The sequence below is a fragment of the Oncorhynchus gorbuscha genome, linkage group LG05, assembly GCF_021184085.1.
Source record: "Oncorhynchus gorbuscha isolate QuinsamMale2020 ecotype Even-year linkage group LG05, OgorEven_v1.0, whole genome shotgun sequence".
NCBI lineage: Eukaryota > Metazoa > Chordata > Actinopteri > Salmoniformes > Salmonidae > Oncorhynchus > Oncorhynchus gorbuscha.
This window is the reverse complement of record NC_060177.1, coordinates 96581407-96605091: the sequence shown is the minus strand read 5'-3', so window position 1 is coordinate 96605091 and position 23685 is coordinate 96581407. Positions and strand designations below refer to the sequence as shown.

The 23685-nt window shown below is 45.4% G+C and overlaps 1 protein-coding gene across 1 annotated transcript in view; it reads left to right on the top strand.

Annotated features, from left to right (window-relative positions):
- The first annotated feature begins 9290 nt into the window (after positions 1–9290).
- fbp1a (fructose-1,6-bisphosphatase 1a) overlaps positions 9291–23685 on the top strand; it is a 23468-nt gene continuing 9073 nt past the window's right edge. The window contains exons 1-6 of the mRNA XM_046351537.1: positions 9291–9598; positions 15643–15805; positions 17731–17823; positions 20285–20425; positions 20696–20833; positions 22379–22498. Of these exons, the coding sequence (XP_046207493.1) occupies positions 9429–9598; positions 15643–15805; positions 17731–17823; positions 20285–20425; positions 20696–20833; positions 22379–22498 (825 nt within the window). The 5' untranslated portion in view covers positions 9291–9428. The remainder of the gene's footprint in view (positions 9599–15642; positions 15806–17730; positions 17824–20284; positions 20426–20695; positions 20834–22378; positions 22499–23685) is intronic.

Below are 23685 nucleotides of genomic sequence, written 5' to 3'. Positions count from 1 at the left end.
TTGTATTTTTCTTCTCTTTTTAACATTACAAAATGGAAATCGACAACTCTGTCTTTATCGGTTTCTTTCTTGGAAAGCATTTTCCCATTCTGGAGTTAAGGTTAATGTTAGGTAAGGGTTATGGTTAGAGTAAGGTTAGGAGTTAAGGTTAAGGTTAATGTTAGGTAAGGGTTATGGTTAGAGTAAGGTTAGGAGTTAAGGTTAAGGTTAATGTTAGGTAAGGGTTATGGTTAGAGTAAGGTTAGGAGTTAAGGTTAATGTTAGGTAAGGGTTATGGTTAGAGTAAGGTTAGGAGTTAAGGTTAATGTTAGGTAAGGGTTATGGTTAGAGTAAGGTTAGGAGTTAAGGTTAAGGTTAATGTTAGGTAAGGGTTATGGTTAGAGTAAGGTTAGGAGTTAAGGTTAAGGTTATGTAAGGGTTATGGTTAAGGTTAGGGTAAGGGTTATGGTTAAGGTTAGGGTTATGTAAGGGTTATGGTTAAGGATAGAGTTGTGCCAGGGTTATGGTTATGGTTAGGGTTATGTAAGGATTATGGTAAATTAAGGTTAGAGTAAGGGTAGGAGTAAAGGTTAAGGTCATGTAAGGGTTAATTAAGGTTAGAGTTGTGTCAGGGTTATGGTTAAGTTTAGAGTTGTGTAAGGGTTATGGTTAAGGTTAGAGTAAGAGTTATGGTTAAGGTTAGAGTAAGGGTTATGGTTATGGTTAAGGTTAGAGTAAGGGTTATTGTTAAGGTTAGAGTAAGGGTTATGGTTAAGGTTAGAGTAAGGGTTGTTGGTTAAGGTTAGAGTAAGGGTTATGGTTAAGGGTTAAGGTTTATGGTTAAGGTTAGAGTAAGGGTTATGGTTAAGGTTAGAGTAAGGGTTATGGTTAAGGTTAGAGTAAGGGTTATGGTTAAGGTTAAGGTTAGAGTAAGGGTTATGGTTAAGGGTTAGGTTTAAGGGTTATGGTTATGGTTAAGGTTAGAGTAAGGGTTATGGTTAAGGTTAGAGTAAGGGTTATGGTTAAGGTTAGAGTAAGGGTTATGGTTAAGGTTAAGGTTAGAGTAAGGGTTATGGTTAAGGTTAGAGTAAGGGTTATGGTTAAGGTTAGAGTAAGGGTTATGGTTAAGGTTAAGGTTAGAGTAAGGGTTATGGTTAAGGTTAGAGTAAGGGTTATGGTTATGGTCACGGTTATGTAAGGGTAGGAGTTAAGGTTATGGTTAAGGTTAGGATAAAGATGTCCCAAGGATCCCAGGCAGCAGTGACCAATATGATGATTTGAGATGCTATCAGAAACGTTAACATTTGTAACAAGCATGGTAAGAAGCATTCGTTGTTACCAGTGTGTAAAAAGTACCCAGTTGTCCTACTAGAGTAAATGTAAAGATACCTTCATAGAAAATGACTCAAGTAAAAGTGAAAGTCACCCAGTAAAATATTATTGAGTAAAAGTCTAAAAGTATTTGGTTTAAAAGATAATTAAAGTATCCAAATTAAATGTAATTGCTCAAATATACTTAAGTAGCAAAAGTAAAATTATGAATCATTTCAAATGTCTTATATTAGGCAAACCAAACTGCACCATTTTCTTGTTTTTTAAATTTACGGATCGCCAGGGGGCTCACTCCAACACTCAGATATCATTTACAAACGAGGCACGTGTGTTTAGGCAGTAGGGATGACCAGGAAGTTCTCTTGATAAGTGTGTGAATTGGATCATTTTCCTGTCAAAATGTAACAAGTGCTTTTGGGTGTCAGTGACAATGTATGGAGTAAAAGTATAATATTTCCATTAGGAATGTAGTGAAGTAAAAGTAAAATTATGCAAAAATATAAATAGTAAAGTACAGATACCCCCAAAAAACTACTTAAGTAGTACTTTAAAGTATTTTTAGTTTACACAACTGGTTGTTACGACTCTGCAAATACAGACTGCAGTTACATGATATTATTCAAGTGTAACTATAAATTATTACAAGTAATTACAATATTTACATATGCAACTAGACTGTAATAAGGACCCCATTAAATGAAGTGTTGCCAAATTATCCTACCTAGACTAGTCTACAAATACCACCACAGTCCAATTAATAATTATCCACCTAGACTAGTCTACAAATACCACCACAGTCCAATTAATAATTATCCTACCTAGACTAGTCTACAAATACCACCACAGTCCAATTAATAATTATCCACCTAGACTAGTCTACAAATACCACCACAGTCCAATTAATAATTATCCTACCTAGACTAGTCTACAAATACCACCACAGTCCAATTAATAATTATCCACCTAGACTAGTCTACAAATACCACCACAGTCCAATTAATAATTATCCTACCTAGACTAGTCTACAAATACCACCACAGTCCAATTAATAATTATCCACCTAGACTAGTCTACAAATACCACCACGGTCCAATTAATAATTATCCACCTAGACTAGTCTACAAATACCACCACAGTCCAATTAATAATTATCCTACCTAGACTAGTCTACAAATACCACCACAGTCCAATTAATAATTGCATTTGTTTTCAATTGAGTAGAATTCTACTCTAGTCTGTAAACTGCAGTGAAAATGTCACTTGATTAATATGGTTAAGGTTAGAGTAAGGGTTATGGTTAAGGTTAGAGTAAGGGTTATGGTTATGGTCACGGTTATGTAAGGGTAGGAGTTAAGGATTAATCCCAAGGATCCCAGGCGCAAAACCCTGTTATTTAAATGTTTCATTCCATTTGGATCAGTTGTGTTGTGGGTCTTCTCTGGACAGGTTATAGAAAGAAACCAGCCTGGCTGTAGTTCTCATACTGATGCGCTGTCTGATGTGATGTCTGATGTGCTGTCTGATGTCTGATGTGCTGTCTGATGCGCTGTCTGATGTGCTGTCTGATGTGCTGTCTGATGTGCTGTCTGATGTCTGATGTGCTGTCTGATGTGTTGTCTGATGTCTGATGTGCTGTCTGATGTGCTGTCTGATGTGCTGTCTGATGTGCTGTCTGATGTGCTGTCTGATGTGATGTCTGATGTGCTGTCTGATGTGCTGTCTGATGTGCTGTCTGATGTGCTGTCTGATGTGCTGTCTGATGTGCTGTCTGATGTGCTGTCTGATGTCTGATGTGCTGTCTGATGTCTGATGTCTGATGTGCTGTCTGATGTGCTGTCTGATGTGCTGTCTGATGTGCTGTCTGATGTCTGATGTGCTGTCTGATGTCTGATGTGCTGTCTGATGTGCTGTCTGATGTGCTGTCTGATGTCTGATGTGCTGTCTGATGTGCTGTCTGATGTCTGATGTGCTGTCTGATGTGCTGTCTGATGTGCTGTCTGATGTCTGATGTGCTGTCTGATGTGTTGTCTGATGTGTTGTCTGATGTCTGATGTGCTGTCTGATGTGTTGTCTGATGTCTGATGTGCTGTCTGATGTGTTGTCTGATGTCTGATGTGCTGTCTGATGTGCTGTCTGATGTGCTGTCTGCTGTCTGATGTGTTGTCTGATGTGCTGTCTGATGTGCTGTCTGATGTGTTGTCTGATGTGCTGTCTGATGTGCTGTCTGATGTGCTGTCTGATGCGCTGTCTGATGTGTTGTCTGATGTGCTGTCTGATGTCTGATGTGTTGTCTGATGTGCTGTCTGATGTCTGATGTGCTGTCTGATGTGCTGTCTGATGTGCTGTCTGATGTCTGATGTGCTGTCTGATGTGCTGTCTGATGTGCTGTCTGATGTGCTGTCTGATGTCTGATGTCTGATGTGCTGTCTGATGTCTGATGTGCTGTCTGATGTCTGATGTGCTGTCTGATGTGTTGTCTGATGTGCTGTCTGATGTGCTGTCTAGGTTGTCTTAGGTGTATATCTTAGGTGCATATCGTTTAAACGTTTCAATGAAGTAGATTTTTTTATTTATTATTACAATCACAGCAGTATATTATGGTATGTAGCCCAAAGAATCAGGGCCTGGAACTGTAAGTATAGACCGCCACCCTGTGGTCATCTACTGGTACTACCGTATTCACTTAATACAATGAAAGTGCAGTGGATGATGGATCAGTAGACCGACCGTCTGGTATGACTAGATGATGGATCAGTAGACCGACCGTCTGGTATGACTAGATGATGGATCAGTCTGACCGACCGTCTGGTATGACTGTCTGATGGATCCTGATGTGCCTGACCGTCTGGTATGACTAGATGATGGATCTGTGTGATGACCGACCGTCTGGTATGACTAGATGATGGATCAGTGATGTCCGACCGTCTGGTATGACTAGATGATGGATCTGATGTGCCGTCTGGTATGACTAGATGATGGATCAGTGCAGACCGACCGTCTGGTATGACTAGATGATGGATCATGGACCGTCTGGTATGACTAGATGATGGATCAGTATAGACCGCCACCGTCTGGTATGACTAGATGATGGATCACTTAAGACGATGGTATGACTAGATGATGGATCAGTAGACCGACCGTCTGGTATGACTAGATGATGGATCAGTAGACCGACCGTCTGGTATGACTAGATGATGGATCAGTAGACCGACCGTCTGGTATGACTAGATGATGGATCAGTAGACCGACCGTCTGGTATGACTAGATGATGGATCAGTAGAACGACCGTCTGATATGACTAAATGATGGATCAGTAGACCGACCGTCTGGTATGACTAGATGATGGATCAGTAGACCGACCGTCTGGTATGACTAGATGATGGATCCGTAGACCCGACCGTCTGGTATGACTAGATGATGGATCAGTAGACCGACCGTCTGGTATGACTAGATGATGGATCCATAGACCCGACCGTCTGGTATGACTAGATGATGGATCAGTAGACCGACCGTCTGGTATGACTAGATGATGGATCAGTAGACCGACCGTCTGATATGACTAAATGATGGATCAGTAGACCGACCGTCTGGTATGACTAGATGATGGATCAGTAGACCGACCGTCTGGTATGACTAGACGATGTTGATGTTAAATGTATACATTTCTATCCACATATCCTGACATGTATTGTGGTGATAAAGATATTCACAGCTGACCTGTGTGGAGGAGCTTCCTGTCAAGGCAACAGTTCTACATCAATATATAATAATAATAATAATAATATAATAATATAATAATATAATAATAATAATAAATAATAATAATAATAATATATGCCATTTAGCAGACGCTTTTATCCAAAGCGACTTACAGTCATGTGTGCAAACATTCTACGTATGGGTGGTAAGAATAACCCAATAAAAACAACAACTAAACAGGACTCACAAATGAAGCATTATTTATTGAGCACATTTCAGACATGGAATGCAGCACAATGTGCTTCACAGGGAGGAAAAAGACAAATACTACACAACAAACATAAGAATAACAATAAAAACTGAACAACTAAACAGCACTCTGAAGAAAAGTAAAACTAAAAAGGTGTGTTTTAAGTTTCGGCCCCGCAGGTTCTTGGGCAGGCTCTTCCAGAGTCTGGGCCACTCAGGTTCTTGGGCAGGCTCTTCCAGAGTCTGGGCCCCTCAGGTTCTTGGGCAGGCTCTTCCAGAGTCTGGGCCCCCGCAGGTTCTCGGGCCGGCTCTTCCAGAGTCTGGGCCCCTCAGGTTCTTGGGCAGGCTCTTCTAGAGTCTGGGCCACTCAGGTTCTTGGGCAGGCTCTTCCAGAGTCTGGGCCACTCAGGTTCTTGGGCAGGCTCTTCAGAGTCTGGGCCACTCAGGTTCTTGGGCAGGCTCTTCTAGAGTCTGGGCCACTCAGGTTCTTGGGCAGGCTCTTCTAGAGTCTGGGCCACTCAGGTTCTTGGGCAGGCTTGGTAAACAACAGTAACAGTGAAGTGATTACTGACAGGCCCTTCCCAACAGAGAGAGAGAAAACAGAGAAGTCATGCAGATAATCAAATAGTTAACCACAGAATACTTATTTTCCACCATAATTTGCAAATAAATTCATTAAAAATCCTACAATGAGATTTTCTGGATTTTTTTTCTCATTTTGTCTGTCATAGTTAAAGTGTACCTATGATGAAAATTACAGGCCTCTCTCATCTTTTTAAGTGGGAGAACTTGCACAATTGGTGGCTGACTAAATACTTTTTACCCCACTGTATGTGTATTAAGGTAGTCAAAATTGTATTACCTCAGTGGAGGCTGCTGAGGGGAGGACGGCTCATAAAGATGTCTGGAATGGATTCAATGGAATGGCAACAAACATATCAGTGATGTGGTGTCCATGTGGTTGATACCTCTGCATTGACTGCATTCCAGACATTATTATGAGCCGTCCTCCCCTCAGCTGCCTCCACAGATTTGGTTCCTTATTCCTAGCAAGCATTGACTACATCAAGCTTGTGACTCGACCAACTTGTTGGATGCATTTGCTGTTTGTTCTGGTTGTGTTTCAGATGATTTTGTGCCCAACAGAAATTAATGATAAATAATGTATTGTCCCATTTTGGAGTCACTTTTATTGTAAATAAGAATAGAATATGTTTCTAAACACTTCTACATTAATGTGGATGTTACCGTGGTAACGGATAATCCTGAATGAATCGTGAATAATGATGAGTGAGAAAGTTATAGACACACAAATATCATACCCCCAAAAAATGCTAACCTCCCCTGTTATTGTAATGGTGAGAGGTTAGCATGTCTTGGAGGTATGATATAAAATGCTAACCTCCCCTGTTATTGTAATGGTGAGAGGTTAGCATGTCTTGGAGGTATGATATAAAATGCTAACCTCCCCTGTTATTGTAATGGTGAGAGATTAGCATGTCTTGGGGGTATGATTTAAAATGGTAACCTCTCCTGTTATTGTAATGGTGAGAGGTTAGCATGTCTTGGAGGTATGATATAAAATGCTAACCTCCCCTGTTATTGTAATGGTGAGAGGTTAAAATGTCTTGGAGCATATCTTGGAGGTATGATATAAAATGCTAACCTCCCCTGTTATTGTAATGGTGAGAGGTTAGCATGTCGTGGAGGTATGATATAAAATGCTAACCTCCCCTGTTATTGTAATGGTGAGAGGTTAGCATGTCTTGGAGGTATGATATAAAATGCTAACCTCCCCTGTTATTGTAATGGTGAGAGGTTTGCATATCTTGGAGGTATGATATAAAATGCTAACCTCCCCTGTTATTGTAATGGTGAGAGGTTAGCATGTCTTGGAGGTATGATATAAAATGCTAACCTCCCCTGTTATTGTAATGGTGAGAGGTTAGCATGTCGTGGAGGTATGATATAAAATGCTAACCTCCCCTGTTATTGTAATGTTGAGAGTTTAGCATGTCTTGGGGGTATGATTTAAAATGCTAACCTCCCCTGTTATTGTAATGGTGATAGGTTAGCATGTCTTGGGGGTATGATATTTGTGCATCTGTAACTTCACTCACTATTGTTCACGATTCATTCATGACAGATCCTTAGTGTGGACACCAAGGAACTTGAAACTCTCAACCTGCTCTGCAGCCCTGTCAATGTGAATGGGGGCGTGCTCGGCCCTCCTTTTCCTGTAGTCCACGATCAGCTCCTTTATCTTGCTCACATTGAGGGAGAGGTTGTTGTCCTGGCACCACTGCCAGGGCTGTTTCATCGTTGTCGGAGATCAGGCCTACCAGTGTCGTCAGCAAACTTAATGATGGTGTTGGAGTCGTGCTTGGTCACACAGTCGCGGGTGAACAAGAAGTACCGAAGGGCACGCACCCCTGAGGGGCCCCAGTGTTGAGGATCAGTATCACAGATGTGTTGTTACCTGCCCTTACCACCTGGGGGCGGGCCGTCAGGAAGTCCAGGATCCAGTTGCAGAGGGAGGTGTTTAGTCCCAGAGTCCTTAGCTTAGTGATGAGCTTTGAGGGCACTATGGTGTTGAACGCTGAGCTGTAGTCAATGAACAGCATTCTAACGTAGGTGTTCCTTTTGTCCAGGTGGGAAAGGGCAGTGTGGAGTGCAATAGAGATTGTGTCATCTGTGGATCTGTTGGGTTGGTATGTGAATGGGGGGTCCAGGATATCCATGAGGTTTGTAAATGTGTATAATCTTCAGTTTAACAATATAGTGAGTTAGGCCTATAATAGCTTAATACACTATATATGCAAAAGTATGTGGACACCCCTTCAAATTAGTGGTTTTGGCTATTTCAGCCACACCCGTTGGTGACAGACGTATAAAATTGAGCACATGGCCATGCAATCTCCATAGACAAACAATGGCAGTAGAATGGCCTTACTGAAGAGCTCTGTGACTGTCAATGTGACACCGTCATAGCGTGACACTTTTCCAACAAGTTAGTTTGTCAAATTTCTGCCCCGCTAGAGCTTCCCCAGTCCACTGTAAGTGCTGTCATTGTGAAGTGGAAACGTATAGGAGCAACAACAGCTCAGCCGTGAAGTGGTAGACCACACAAGCTCACAGAACGGGACCGCCGAGTGCTGAAGCGCATCATCTGTCCTCGGTTGCAATACTCACTACCGAGTTCCAAACTGCCTCCGGAAGCAACATGAGCACAATAACTGTTCATCGGGAGCTTCAAGAATGGTTTCCATGGCAGAGCAGCAGCACACAGGCCTAAGATCACCATACGCAATGCCAAGCATTGGCTGGAGTGGAGTAAAGCTCGCCACCATTGGACTCTGGAGCAGTGGAAACACGTTCTCTGGAGTCATGAATCACTCTTCTCCATCTGGCAGTCCGACGGACAAACCTGGGTTTGGTGGATGCCATGAGAACGCTACCTGCCCCAATGCATAGTGCCAACTGTAAAGTTTGGTGGAGGAGGAATAATGGTTTGGGCTGTTTTTCATGGTCCAGGCCCCTTAATTCCAGTGAAGGGAAATCTTAACGCTACAGCATACAATGACATTCTAGATGATTCTGTGCTTCCAACTTTGTGACAAAGCGCGCACACTGTGCATTCACTCAGCTTCAGCTTGATTTCAGGCATGAGAGAGTCTATTATTTACCCTCCCATTCTAGCTACAGTGTCAGTTCAGTCCATTGTTGGTTACAGACGGCATTGTCCCCTACAAAGGACGCTGTGTTTTCCACCGAGAAGGTGCATGTGATGCAGGAACCCCTCTTTATACTTCTGTAGGTCATTTTTTTCAGTGGGAGGGGGGTTCAGTAGGTGGCGGTAATGCACCATAGTGTTAGATGCCAACCACGGTAAACCCCACAGAGGAAGAAGCCTACCGCTTTTGCCCGTTTATGTCACGGGCCATAGACCGGTGTCCCACGTCTCAGCATAATCGAATAACCCATTGTTTCCACCCGGCCGGCCACTCCTCTTTCCCTGTGCGCTTTCACTTCGGATTGGCTGTCCTGTCTTTACTACACTCTCTTATCTCAAAGTTCCGTGTTAACAGTCAGGCATTTCATTGTTTGATTTGTAGTCAACATTATCATTCAGGACTCTTCTGGCCCGCCGCTCTACGATCTTTGCAGTCATGTCTGACCGAGGCTCTTTTGATACCAACGTGGTGACTTTAACCCGGTTTGTGCTGGAGGAAGGGAGGAAAGCGAAGGGGACAGGGGAGCTCACTACCCTGCTCAACTCGATGTGCACGGCCGTCAAAGCCATCTCCACAGCCGTGAGGAAAGCTGGCATCGCCAACCTGTAAGTAATTATCATCACACTTAGCAGGCATGCCTTCAACAAAATAGGACTTGTCTGTCTCTCTCTCTCATTGGAGAGACAAATTACACACTGAATGAAGTTTCAGATGCACCATATCCACGTAAGGAGGTCGGTGGGAAGTTTGGGAGGACGGGCTCGCGGGAATGGCTGGAACGGAATCAGTTGAATGAGAGGCAGACCGCAGGGAAACTTACGCCATTCAAATTCAAGTTGAAATACCTATTCAAATGTGGCTAAAACTAATTGAATGTGTCATTGAACCAACTGCACTTTATGGCAGCGAGGTACGGGATCCACTTGCAAAACAAGATTTCACCACATGGGACAAACACCCCATTTGAAACCCTGCATGCAGAGTTCTGTAAGATTCTCCTACATGTCCAGAGGAAAACTACAATCAATGTAAGCAGGGAAGAATTAGTAATAACTCAAAGAGCAATTCAGTTTTGTTAACATCTAAAATACAGTTCCCTCATCCAGCTGGTCCTGGGGCTGAGTTCACTAACCTGTTCTACTACCACACTGAAGCCTCAGTCCCCTCATCCAGCTGGTCCTGAGTTCACTAACCTGTTCTACTAACACACTGAAGCCTCAGTCCCCTCATCCAGCTGGTCCTGGGGCTGAGTTCACTAACCTGTTGAAGCCTAGTTCCCTCATCCAGCTGGTCCTGGGGCTGAGTTCACTAACCTGTTCTACTACCACACTGAAGCCTCAGTCCCCTCATCCAGCTGGTCCTGAGTTCACTAACCTGTTCTACTAACACACTGAAGCCTCAGTCCCCTCATCCAGCTGGTCCTGGGGCTGAGTTCACTAACCTGTTCTTCTGAACTAGTTCCCTCATCCACTGAGTTCACTAACCTGTTCTACTACCACACTGAAGCCTCAGTCCCCTCATCCAGCTGGTCCTGGTGCTGAGTTCACTAACCTGTTCTACTACCACACTGAAGCCTCAGTCCCCTCATCCAGCTGGTCCTGAGTTCACTAACCTGTTCTACTACCACACTGAAGCCTCAGTCCCCTCATCCAGCTGGTCCTGGTGCTGAGTTCACTAACCTGTTCTACTACCACACTGAAAGTCCCCTCATCCCTGGTCAGTTCACTAACCTGTTCTACTACCACACCCTCATCCAGCTGGTCCTGGTGCTGAGTTCACTAACCTGTTCTACTACCACACTGAAGCCTCAGCTGGTCCTCATCCAGCTGGTCATCCAGCTGGTCCTGAGTTCACTAACCTGTTCTACTACCACACTGAAGCCTCAGTCCCCTCATCCAGCTGGTCCTGAGTTCACTAACCTGTTCTACTACCACACTGAAGCTCAGTCTCCTCATCCAGCTGGTCCTGGGGCTGAGTTCACTAACCTGTTCTACTACCACACTGAAGCCTCAGTCCCCTCATCCAGCTGGTCCTGGTGCTGAGTTCACTAACCTGTTCTACTAACACACTGAAGTCCCCTCATCCAGCTGGTCCTGGGGCAGTTCACTAACCTGTTCTATCCAGCTGGTCCCCTCATCCAGCTGGTCCTGGGGCTGAGTTCACTAACCTGTTCTACTAACACACTGAAGCCTCAGTCCCCTCATCCAGCTGGTGAAGCCTCAGTCCCCTCATCCAGCTGGTCCTGGGGCTGAGTTCACTAACCTGTTCTACTACCACACTGAAGCCTCAGTCCCCTCATCCAGCTGGTCCTGGGGCTGAGTTCACTAACCTGTTCTACTAACACACTGAAGCCTCAGTCCCCTCATCCAGCTGGTCCTGGGGCTGAGTTCACTAACCTGTTCTACTAACACACTGAAGCCTCAGTCCCCTCATCCAGCTGGTCCTGGGGCTGAGTTCACTAACCTGTTCTACTAACACACTGAAGCCTCAGTCCCCTCATCCAGCTGGTTCTGAGTTCACTAACCTGTTCTACTAACACACTGAAGCCTCAGTCCCCTCATCCAGCTGGTCCTGGGGCTGAGTTCACTAACCTGTTCTACTAACACACTGAAGCCTCAGTCCCCTCATCCAGCTGGTCCTGAGTTCACTAACCTGTTCTACTAACACACTGAAGCTCAGTCCCCTCATCCAGCTTCAGTTCACTAACCTGTTCTACTAACACACTGAAGCCTCAGTCCCCTCATCCAGCTGGTCCTGGGGCTGAGTTCACTAACCTGTTCTACTACCACACTGAAGCCTCAGTCCCCTCATCCAGCTGGTCCTGAGTTCACTAACCTGTTCTACTACCACACTGAAGCCTCAGTCCCCTCATCCAGCTGGTCCTGGGGCTGAGTTCACTAACCTGTTCTACTACCACACTGAAGCCTCAGTCCCCTCATCCAGCTGGTCCTGAGTTCACTAACCTGTTCTACTACCACACTGAAGCCTCAGTCTCCTCATCCAGCTGGTCCTGGGGCTGAGTTCACTAACCTGTTCTACTACCACACTGAAGCCTCAGTCCCCTCATCCAGCTGGTCCTGGTGCTGAGTTCACTAACCTGTTCTACTAACACACTGAAGCCTCAGTCCCCTCATCCAGCTGGTCCTGGTGCTGAGTTCACTAACCTGTTCTACTAACACACTGAAGCCTCAGTCCCCTCATCCAGCTGGTCCTGGGGCTGAGTTCACTAACCTGTTCTACTAACACACTGAAGCCTCAGTCCCCTCATCCAGCTGGTCCTGGGGCTGAGTTCACTAACCTGTTCTACTAACACACTGAAGCCTCAGTCCCCTCATCCAGCTGGTCCTGGGGCTGAGTTCACTAACCTGTTCTACTAACACACTGAAGCCTCAGTCCCCTCATCCAGCTGGTCCTGGGGCTGAGTTCACTAACCTGTTCTACTACCACACTGAAGCCTCAGTCCCCTCATCCAGCTGGTCCTGGGGCTGAGTTCACTAACCTGTTCTACTACCACACTGAAGCCTCAGTCCCATCATCCAGCTGGTCCTGGGGCTGAGTTCACTAACCTGTTCTACTAACACACTGAAGCCTCAGTCCCCTCATCCAGCTGGTCCTGGGGCTGAGTTCACTAACCTGTTCTACTAACACACTGAAGCCTCAGTCCCCTCATCCAGCTGGTCCTGGGGCTGAGTTCACTAACCTGTTCTACTAACACACTGAAGCCTCAGTCCCCTCATCCAGCTGGTCCTGGGGCTGAGTTCACTAACCTGTTCTACTAACACACTGAAGCCTCAGTCCCCTCATCCAGCTGGTCCTGAGTTCACTAACCTGTTCTACTAACACACTGAAGCCTCAGTCCCCTCATCCAGCTGGTCCTGAGTTCACTAACCTGTTCTACTAACACACTGAAGCCTCAGTCCCCTCATCCAGCTGGTCCTGAGTTCACTAACCTGTTCTACTAACACACTGAAGCCTCAGTCCCCTCATCCAGCTGGTCCTGGGGCTGAGTTCACTAACCTGTTCTACTAACACACAGAAGCCTCAGGACCAGAACATCCAATCAATCAGAATAAACCAAATTACAACACAGTCAAATCAAAACTACATTGCTTATTGGGAAGCACAAACACAAAGCAAAATGCAGTGCTATCTGTCCCTAAATCGACAGTACATCGTGGCTAACTATTTGACCATGGTTACTGATCAAAACCTTAGAAAATCTTGAAAGTACAGGCTCAGTGGGCACAGCCTTGCCATTGAGAAGGGTAGACACAGGAAAACCTGTCTCCCTGTAGAGGAAAGGCTGTGCAACCACTGCACCACAGCAGAACCTGAGACGGAGCTGCATTTCCTGACAAAATGTAAAAAATATAGAACAATTGTCTTTTCCCCAAATTTGAATGCCTTATTCACGGTTTCAAAGACCTCTCTGATGAGAGCAGGCTCCCATCCTGTTGGGGGAGGACACAGAGAGCTGTGGGTTGGCAAACCACTACATTGCTGCCTGTTATAAGATGAGGGACCGTGTCTGACAGACCGACCAACCTGCACATGTCCTCTATGTATGGTTATTTTGACCCTTGGTTATTGTTGTTACATGTTGTCACGTTAACAAAATTGATAAATTCAAATAATATTGTAAATCTCCAAAGTAAGCTTTGGCAATATGTGCGAATTGAATGGTATCGAACAGGTGATTGGCTCCGTTCCAGCCATTCTAGTGAACCATTCTCCACTCAGCAGAGGGTAGCCTAGGCACTAAGGTTATCAGGCTGTTTGACCAATCACTTGTGACATAGGTGAGGTAGGTAGCTGTATTTTATGTACCTTCACATTCTATTTGTTTATTTTTATTTAACCTTTTATTTAACTAGACAAGTCATTCTTTTATTTACACAACATGGTAGCAACACATGACAACAACACAACATGACAACAACACAACATGGTAGCAACACATGACAACAACACAACATGGAAGCAACACAAAACATGGTACAAACATTATTGGGCCCAGACAACAGCAAAGGTCCAGAAGGTAGAGACAACAATACATCACACAAAGCAGCCACAACTGTCAGTAAGAGTGTCCATGATTGAGTCTTTGAATGAAGAGATAAAACTGTCCCGTTTGAGTTCTTGTTGCAGCTCTTTCCAGTCGATAACTGCAGTGAACTGAACAGAGGAGCGACCCAGGGATGTGTTTGCTTTGGGGACCTTTAACAGAAAGTGACTGGCAGGACAGGCAGTAGGTATGAGGTCTAAGAGGGTTTTATAAATAAGCATCAACCAGTGGGTCTTATAAGGAGCATTGGTGGTAAATCTGATAGGCGAATGGTAAAGAACGTCTAGCCGCTCGAGACTACCCTTACCTGTTGATCTATAAATTATGTCTCTGTGATCTAGCCTGGGTAGGATGGTCATCTGAATCAGGGTTAGTTTGGCAGCTGGGGTGAAGGAGGAGGGATTACGATAGAGGAAACCAAGTCTAGATGTAACTTTATCCTGCAGCTTTGATATGTGCTGAGAGAAGGACCGTGTTTTTGGTATACACAATCGCACTCACTTCCTCATTTCAAAATTGCAGTATCACACTTGGCACATATTTGGTTATCTTTACATGTGGTAATGTGGAGTTGTTTTTGTGAAAGAGCACTGGTCAACTAAAACCAGCACATCAACCGACAGGACTAATCTGTCTCTCATTAGAGACACATACAGTTGAAGTCGGAAGTTTACATACACCTTAGCCAAATACATTTAAACTCAGTTTTTCACAATTCCTGACATTTAATCCAAGCAAAAATTCCATGTTTTAGGTCAGTTAAGATCACCACTTTATTTTAAGAATGTGAAATTTATTTTTATTTCTTTCATCACATTCCCAGTGGGTCAGAAGTTTACATACACTCAATTAGTATTTGGTAGCATTGCCTTTAAATTGTTTACCTTGGGTCAAAAGTTTTGGTTAGTCTTCCACAAGCTTTCCACAATAAGTTGGGTGAATTTTGACCCATTCCTCCTGACAGAGCTGGTGTAACTGAGTCAGGTTTGTAGGCACATCTACACACTACACACCATAATGACATCATAACACCATAATGACTAAGTAAAAACACCTTTTGTAGATTTAAATTTTTTATATATACATTTGCAAACATTTATGAAAAACTGTTTTTGCTTTGTAATTATGGTGTGTTGTGTGTAGATAATTTTTCCTCAGCAAGTTTTGAAATTATTATGTTTTAGTCAGACTGTCTGTGCTTGTTGCTGCCAATTGATTTGTAATTACGTTCCTGCACCACGACCATCCCCTCCCCAAGGAAATTGGCCCCCAGCTGAATCTAGTTGATGATCCCCAGGATACGGTTTCGTATGAAATGCTGAGGTGGTGTTGGCATGCACCTTAAAGGTTAGGTGGTTAGGAGGTGGTTAGGAGGTGGTTAGGAGGTGGTTAGGAGGTAGCGGTGGTTAGGAGGTAGCGGTTCTGTCTCTCCCCTGGTTGACAGGTATGGCATAGCGAGCAGCACCAATGAGATGGGTAGTGGGTACTAATTGCGTCTCCTCTCGTCTTCCCAGGTATGGCATAGCGAGCAGCACCAATGAGATGGGTAGTGGGTACTAATTGCGTCTCCTCTCGTCTTCCCAGGTATGGCATAGCGGGCAGCACCAATGTGACGGGGGACCAGGTGAAGAAGCTGGACATCCTGTCTAACAACCTGGTTATCAACATGATCAAATCCTCCTTCACTTCCTGTGTCCTGGTGTCAGAGGAGGATGACACAGCCATCATAGTAGAACCAGACAGACAGGTAACTAACGCTGTTGTTCTGGTGTTAGATGGATGATAGTAGAACCAGACAGACAGGTAACTAACGCTGTTGTTCTGGTGTTAGATGGATGATAGTAGAACCAGACAGATAACTAACGCTGTTGTTCTGGTGTTAGAGGGATGATAGTAGAACCAGACAGACAGATAACTAACGCTGTTGTTCTGGTGTTAGATGGATGATAGTAGAACCAGACAGACAGGTAACTAACGCTGTTGTTCTGGTGTTAGATGGATGATAGTAGAACCAGACAGACAGATAACTAACGCTGTTGTTCTGGTGTTAGATGGATGATAGTAGAACCAGACAGACAGGTAACTAACGCTGTTGTTCTGGTGTTAGAGGGATGATAGTAGAACCAGACAGACAGGTAACTAACGCTGTTGTTCTGGTGTTAGATGGATGATAGTAGAACCAGACAGATAACTAACGCTGTTGTTCTGGTGTTAGAGGGATGATAGTAGAACCAGACAGACAGATAACTAACGCTGTTGTTCTGGTGTTAGATGGATGATAGTAGAACCAGACAGACAGGTAACTAACGCTGTTGTTCTGGTGTTAGATGGATGATAGTAGAACCAGACAAAGGTTAGTTATTGGACCAAAGGTTATTCAAATTCTGGCATCATTGCTGTTAAGAGCAACCCACCAGAAAGTCCACATTTTGGTTCTATCCCTGCACTGATGAGCATAATACAAATTAGTATTTTTATCTGGTCTCCTCCAGGGTAAATACGTGGTGTGTTTTGACTCCTCTGGTCTCCTCCAGGGTAAATACGGTGTGTTTTGACTCCTCTGGTCTCTCCTCCAGGGTAAATACGTGGTGTGTTTTGACTCCTCTGGTCTCTCCTCCAGGGTAAATACGTGGTGTGTTTTGACTCCTCTGGTCTCTCCTCCAGGGTAAATACGGTGTGTTTTGACTCCTCTGGTCTCTCCTCCAGGGTAAATACGTGATGTGTTTTGACTCCTCTGGTCTCTCCTCCAGGGTAAATACGTGGTGTGTTTTGACTCCTCTGGTCTCTCCTCCAGGGTAAATACGTGGTGTGTTTTGACTCCTCTGGTCTCTCCTCCAGGGTAAATACGTGGTGTGTTTTGACTCCTCTGGTCTCTCCTCCAGGGTAAATACGTGGTGTGTTTTGACTCCTCTGGTCTCTCCTCCAGGGTAAATACGTGGTGTGTTTTGACTCCTCTGGTCTCTCCTCCAGGGTAAATACGTGATGTGTTTTGACTCCTCTGGTCTCTCCTCCAGGGTAACTACGTGGTGTGTTTTGACTCCTCTGGTCTCTCCTCCAGGGTAAATACGTGGTGTGTTTTGACTCCTCTGGTCTCTCCTCCAGGGTAAATACGTGGTGTGTTTTGACTCCTCTGGTCTCTCCTCCAGGGTAAATACGTGGTGTGTTTTGACTCCTCTGGTCTCTCCTCCAGGGTAAATACGTGGTGTGTTTTGACTCCTCTGGTCTCTCCTCCAGGGTAAATACGTGGTGTGTTTTGACTCCTCTGGTCTCTCCTCCAGGGTAAATACGGTGTGTTTTGACTCTTCTGGTCTCCCCTCCAGGGTAAATACGTGGTGTGTTTTGACTCCTCTGGTCTCTCCTCCAGGGTAAATACGTGGTGTGTTTTGACTCCTCTGGTCTCTCCTCCAGGGTAAATACGTGGTGTGTTTTGACTCCCCTGGTCTCTCCTCCAGGGTAAATACGTGGTGTGTTTTGACTCCCCTGGTCTCTCCTCCAGGGTAAATACGTGGTGTGTTTTGACTCCCCTGGTGTCTCCTCCAGGGTAAATACGTGGTGTGTTTTGACTCTTCTGGTCTCCCCTCCAGGGTAAATACGTGGTGTGTTTTGACTCCCCTGGTCTCTCCTCCAGGGTAAATACGTGGTGTGTTTTGACTCCTCTGGTCTCTCCTCCAGGGTAAATACGTGGTGTGTTTTGACCCTCTGGATGGTTCCTCCAACATCGACTGCTTGGCTTCCATCGGCACCATCTTTGCTGTGTTTAGAAAGGTCTGTATTCTATAGGCGTCTCTTCAGGAGCCATATCTCACCTTGTTTTTAACCAAACAGAAGGTGAACCCAGCGGTCAGTGTGTTTGACCAGGCTGGGGTTGGATGTGTTCTATAAAGTGCTTTGAGACCTAATGTATTTAGCTTATACTTTTTCTTGCCACTGTATGTGAACCCTTTGGAATTACCAGGATTTCTGCATACAATTTGATCTGGTTTTCATCTAAGTCACAACAATAGACAAACACAGTGTGCTTAAACTAAAACACAGTGTGCAAACACAGTGTGCTTAAACTAAAACACAGAAATAATTAAATTATGTGAACCCCCTAATAGCTAATGACTTCTCCAAAAGATAATTGGACTCAGGAGTCAGCTAACCTGGAGTCCAATCAGTGAGATGAGATTGGAGATGTTGGTTAGAGCGGCTTTGCCCTATAAAAACAGTCAACATTTGTTTGCTATTCACAAGGAGCATTGCCTGATATCAACCATGCCTCGAACAAAATATCTCAGAAGACCTAAGAGTAAGAATTGTTGACTTGCATAAAGCTGGAAAGGGTTGAAAAGTATCTCTAAAAGCCTTGATGTTCATCAGTCCATGGTAAGACAAATTGTCTATAAATGGAGAAAGTTCAGCACTGTTGCTACTCTCCCTAGGAGTGGCCATCCTGCAAAGATGACTGCAAGAGCACAGCGCAGAATGCTCAATGAGGTTAAGAAGAATCCTAGAGTGTCAGCTAAAGACTTATAGAAATCTCTGGAACATGCTAACATCTCTGACGAGTCTATGATACATAAAACACTAAACAAGAAGTGTGTTCAGGGCAGGAGACCACGGAATAAGACAATGCTGTCCAAAAAAACCATTGCTGCACGTCTGAAGTTTGCAAAAGTGCACCTGGATGTTCCACAGCGCTACTGGCAACTGTGGACAGATGAAACTACAGTTGAGTTGTTTGGAAGGAACACACAACACCATGTGTGGAGTAAAGAAGGCACATCACACCAACATCAAAACCTCATCCCAACTAAAGTCTGGTGGAGGGAGCATCATGGTTTGGGGCTGCTTTGCTGTCTCAGGGCCTGGATAGCTTGCTCTCATCGAAGTGCCCCAGGACGACCTGACATGATGACTCCTTGCTGTCCCCAGTCCACCTGACTGTGCTGCTGCTCCAGTTTCAACTGTTCTGCCTTATTATTATTATTCGACCATGCTGGTCATTTATGAACATTTGAACATCTTGGCCATGTTCTGTTATAATCTCCACCCGGCACAGCCAGAAGAGGACTGGCCACCCCACATAGCCTGGTTCCTCTCTAGGTTTCTTCCTAGGTTTTGGCCTTTCTAGGGAGTTTTTCCTAGCCACCGTGCTTCTACACCTGCATTGTTTGGGGTTTTAGGCTGGGTTTCTGTACAGCACTTTGAGATATCAGCTGATGTACGAAGGGCTATATAAATAAATTTTATTTGATCGAAGGAAAAATGAATTCCCAAGTTTATCAAGACATTTTGCAGGAGAATGTTAGGCTGTCTGTCAACAGGACAACAACTCAAAACACAGAAGTAAATAAACAACAAAATGGCTTCAACAGAAGAAAATACACCCTCTGTAGTGGCCCAGTCAGTCCTGATCTTCTGTAGTGGCCCAGTCAGAGTCCTGATCTTCTGTAGTGGCCCAGTCAGAGTCCTGATCTTCTGTAGTGGCCCAGTCAGAGTCCTGATCTTCTGTAGTGGCCCAGTCAGAGTCCTGATCTTCTGTAGTGGCCCAGTCAGAGTCCTGATCTTCTGTAGTGGCCCAGTCAGAGTCCTGACCTTCTGTAGTGGCCCAGTCAGTCCTGACCTTCTGTAGTGGCCCAGTCAGAGTCCTGACCTTCTGTAGTGGCCCAGTCAGTCCTGACCTTCTGTAGTGGCCCAGTCAGAGTCCTGACCTTCTGTAGTGGCCCAGTCAGTCCTGACCTTCTGTAGTGGCCCAGTCAGTCCTGACCTCAACCCGATTGAGATGCTGTGGCATGACCTCGAGAGCGGTTCACACCAGACATCACAAGAATATTGCTGAACTGAAACAGTTTTGTAAAGAGGAACGGTCCAAAATTCCTCCTGACCGTTGTGCAGGTCTGATCCGCAACTAAAGAAAACATTTAGTTGAGGTTATTACTGTCAAGGGGTGTCAACCAGTTATTAAATCCAAGGGTTCACATACTTTTCCCACCCTGCACTGTGAATGTTTACACGGTGTGTTCAATAAAGACATGAACACGTATCATTGCGTGTTACTAGTTTAAGCAGACGGTGTTTGTCTATTGTTGTGACCCTAGATGAAGCTCAGATCATGTTTTATGACCAATTTATACAGAAATCCAGGTAATTCCAAAGGGTTCACATCCTGTTTCTTACCACTGTAGATGCATTTTTTTTAAATGATCAAATCGATCAACCAATAGTCCGGTGTGTGTTCCAGACGACAGAGGACGACCCGTGTGAGAACGACGCGCTGCAGCCCGGTAGGAACATCGTTGCGGCTGGATACGCCCTCTATGGCAGCGCCACCATGATGGTACTGTCCACTGGGCAGGGGGTCAACTGCTTCATGTTGGACCCGGTCAGTACACACCCACTACCGGGCAGGAAGTCAAATACTGTCCCCTTGAGTACTGTCCTCTACCCACATCACTGCAGCTGTTATAGCTCAGGAAGTCAACTACTGCTTGTCCCCTTGAGTACCTTCCTCTACCCACAGCTGTTATAACTCTTACTGGACCTTTCATTCATGTTAATGTATCCAGCTGTCTGTCCGGTGATTGATCATTCATGTTAATGCATCCAGCTGTCTGTCCGGTGATTTGATCGTTTATATATCTATCTCTGTCAGGCCATTGGTGAGTTCATTCTGGTGGACAGAGATCTAAAGATCAAACCGAAAGGGAATATCTACAGTCTGAATGAAGGATACTCCAAATACTTTGACCCCGCTGTCACGGAGTACCTGCAAAAGAAGAAGTTCCCCGAGGTACGTGCACACAAAGTAGTTCCCCGAGGTACGCGCACACAAAGTAGTTCCCCGAGGTACGCGCACACAAAGTAGTTCCCCGAGGTACGCGCACACAAAGTAGTTCCCCGAGGTACGCGCACACAAAGTAGTTCCCCGAGGTACGCGCACACAAAGTAGTTAGGTGCACACAAAGTAGTTCCCCGAGGTACGTGCACACAAAGTAGTTCCCCGAGGTACGTGCACACAAAGTAGTTCCCCGAGGTACGTGCGCACAAAGTAGTTCCCAGAGGTACGTGCACACAAAGTAGTTCCCCGAGGTACGTGCGCACAAAGAAGTAGTTCCCCGAGGTACGTGCGCACAAAGTAGTTCCCGAGGTACGTGCGCACACGTGCGCACAAAGTAGTTCCCCGAGGTACGTGCGCACAAAGTAGTTCCCCGAGGTACGTGCGCACAAAGTAGTTCCCCGAGGTACGTGCGCACAAAGTAGTTCCCCGAGGTACGTGCGCACAAAGTAGTTCCCCGAGGTACGTGCGCACAAAGTAGTTCCCCGAGGTACGCGCAAAACGTGCGCAAAAAAGTAGTTCCCGAGGTACGTGCGCACAAAGTAGAAGGTGCGTGCCACAAAGTAGTTCCGAGGTACGTGCGCAAAGTAAGGTACGTGCGCACAAAGTAGTTCCCCGAGGTACGTGCACACAAAGTAGTTCCCCGAGGTACGTGCACACAAAGTAGTTCCCCGAGGTGCGTGCACACAAAGTAGTTCCCCGAGGTACGTGCACAAAGTAGTTCCCCGAGGAACGTGCACACAAAGTAGTTCCCCGAGGTACGCGCACACAAAGTAGTTCCCCGAGGTACGTGCACACAAAGTAGTTCCCCGAGGTACGCGCACACAAAGTAGTTCCCCGAGGTACGCACACAAAGTAGTTCCCCGAGGTACGCGCGCACACAAAGTAGTTCCCCGAGGTACGCGCGCACACAAAGTAGTTCCCCGAGGTACGCGCAAAAGAAGTAGTTCCCCGAGGTACGCGCAAAAGAAGAAGTTCCGAGGTACGCGCAAAAGAAGAAGTTCCGAGGTACGCGCAAAAGAAGAAGTTCCGAGGTACGCGCAAAAGAAGAAGTTCCACACAAAGTAGTTCCCAAAAGAAGAAGAGGTACGTGCACAAAAGAAGAAGTTCCCGAGTACGCGCAAACGAAGAACGTGCACACAAAGTAGTTCCCCGAAGAAGTTCCGTGCACGAAGAACAAAGTAGTTCCCGACGCGCAAACGAAGTGCACACAAAGTAGTTCCCAAACGAAGAAGTTCCGAGGTACGCGCAAAAGAAGAAGTTCCCGAGGTACGCGCAAAAAGTAGTTCCCCGAGGTACGCGCACACAAAGTAGTTCCCCGAGGTACGCGCACACAAAGTAGTTCCCCGAGGTTAGGTTTGAGATTATTTTCTCATAAGCATCTAAAACTGGCAGTATACAGAACAGCTACAATGGTGAAATGTCCCCCTGTTATTGGCTAACCATTTAGACTGTAACTGTGTTTGTGGGTCAGGGGCTAACCCTTACTCTGTGTCTCAGGATGGCAGTGCCCCGTACGGTGCCCGCTATGTGGGTTCTATGGTAGCAGACGTCCACAGGACCCTGGTCTACGGAGGAATCTTCCTCTACCCTGCTAACGTCAAGAGCCCCGAGGGAAAGGTGGGCCCTGACCTCTAACCCTCTCAAGGGGAAAGATGGGTCAAGATGTTGTAGCTTTGTGTCCTGGCTTGTTTAGTTTCCTACTGTGGAGTGTCACAATGTGATCAATGTGTGTTCATCTCCTCTATTGCTGAAAGCAGAAGAGCTGAAATAGGAAACGGAGGTGGTGTTCATGTCACAACAGTCTTCAGAACGGGGACGGTTGTGTGTAAGGATGTGGTTCTGTTGAATAATATATTTATTATTGTCCCCTAACACCCCTCCCCTAACCCTAACACCCCTCCCCTAATTGGAGTAAAGGATGTGGTTCTGTTGAATAATATATTTATTATTGTCCCCTAACCCCCCTCCCCTAATTGGAGTAAACTAATGGATAACAATACTTAAGCTTCTACTTCCAATTTATACAGAACAAAAAAATTAACTCAACATGTACAGTGTTGGTTCCATGAGCTGAAATAAATAAAAGATCACGGAAATGTTCCATATGCACAATCTTGTTTTCACCCGTTGGTGAGCATTTCTTCGTCACCAAGATAATCCACCCACCTGACAGGTGTGGAATATCAAGAAGCATCTTAACACAGGTGCACCTTGTGCTGGGGACAATAAAAGGCCACTCTAAAATGTGCAGTTTTGTCACAACACACAACGCAAGTTGAGGAAGCGTGTGTAATAGAATTTACGTCCGTCCCCTCGCCCCGACCTGGGCGCGAACCAGGGACGCTCTGCACACGTCAACAGTCACCCTCGAAGCATCGTTACCCATCGCTCCACAAAAGCCGCGGCCCTTGCAGAGCAAGGGGAACCACTACTTCAAGGTCTCAGAGCAAGTGACGTCACTGATTGAAACGCCACTAGCGCGCACCACCACTAACTAGCTAGCCATTTCACATCGGCTACACGTGCAATTGGCATGCTAACTGCAGGAATATCCGCCAGAGAATTGAATGTGCATTTCCCTACCATAAGCCGCCTCCAACGTCATTTTAGAGCCCAGGATCATCTGAGACCAGCCACCTGGACAGCTGATTAAACTGAGGAGGATTTCTGTCTAATCAAGCCCTTTTGTTTGGGAAAAAGTAATTCATAATTTGGTTGTGCCCCTGCCCAGTAATGTGAAATCCATAGATTAGGGCCTAATGAATGTGTTGATTCATTTCCTTTATATGAACTGTAACTCAGTA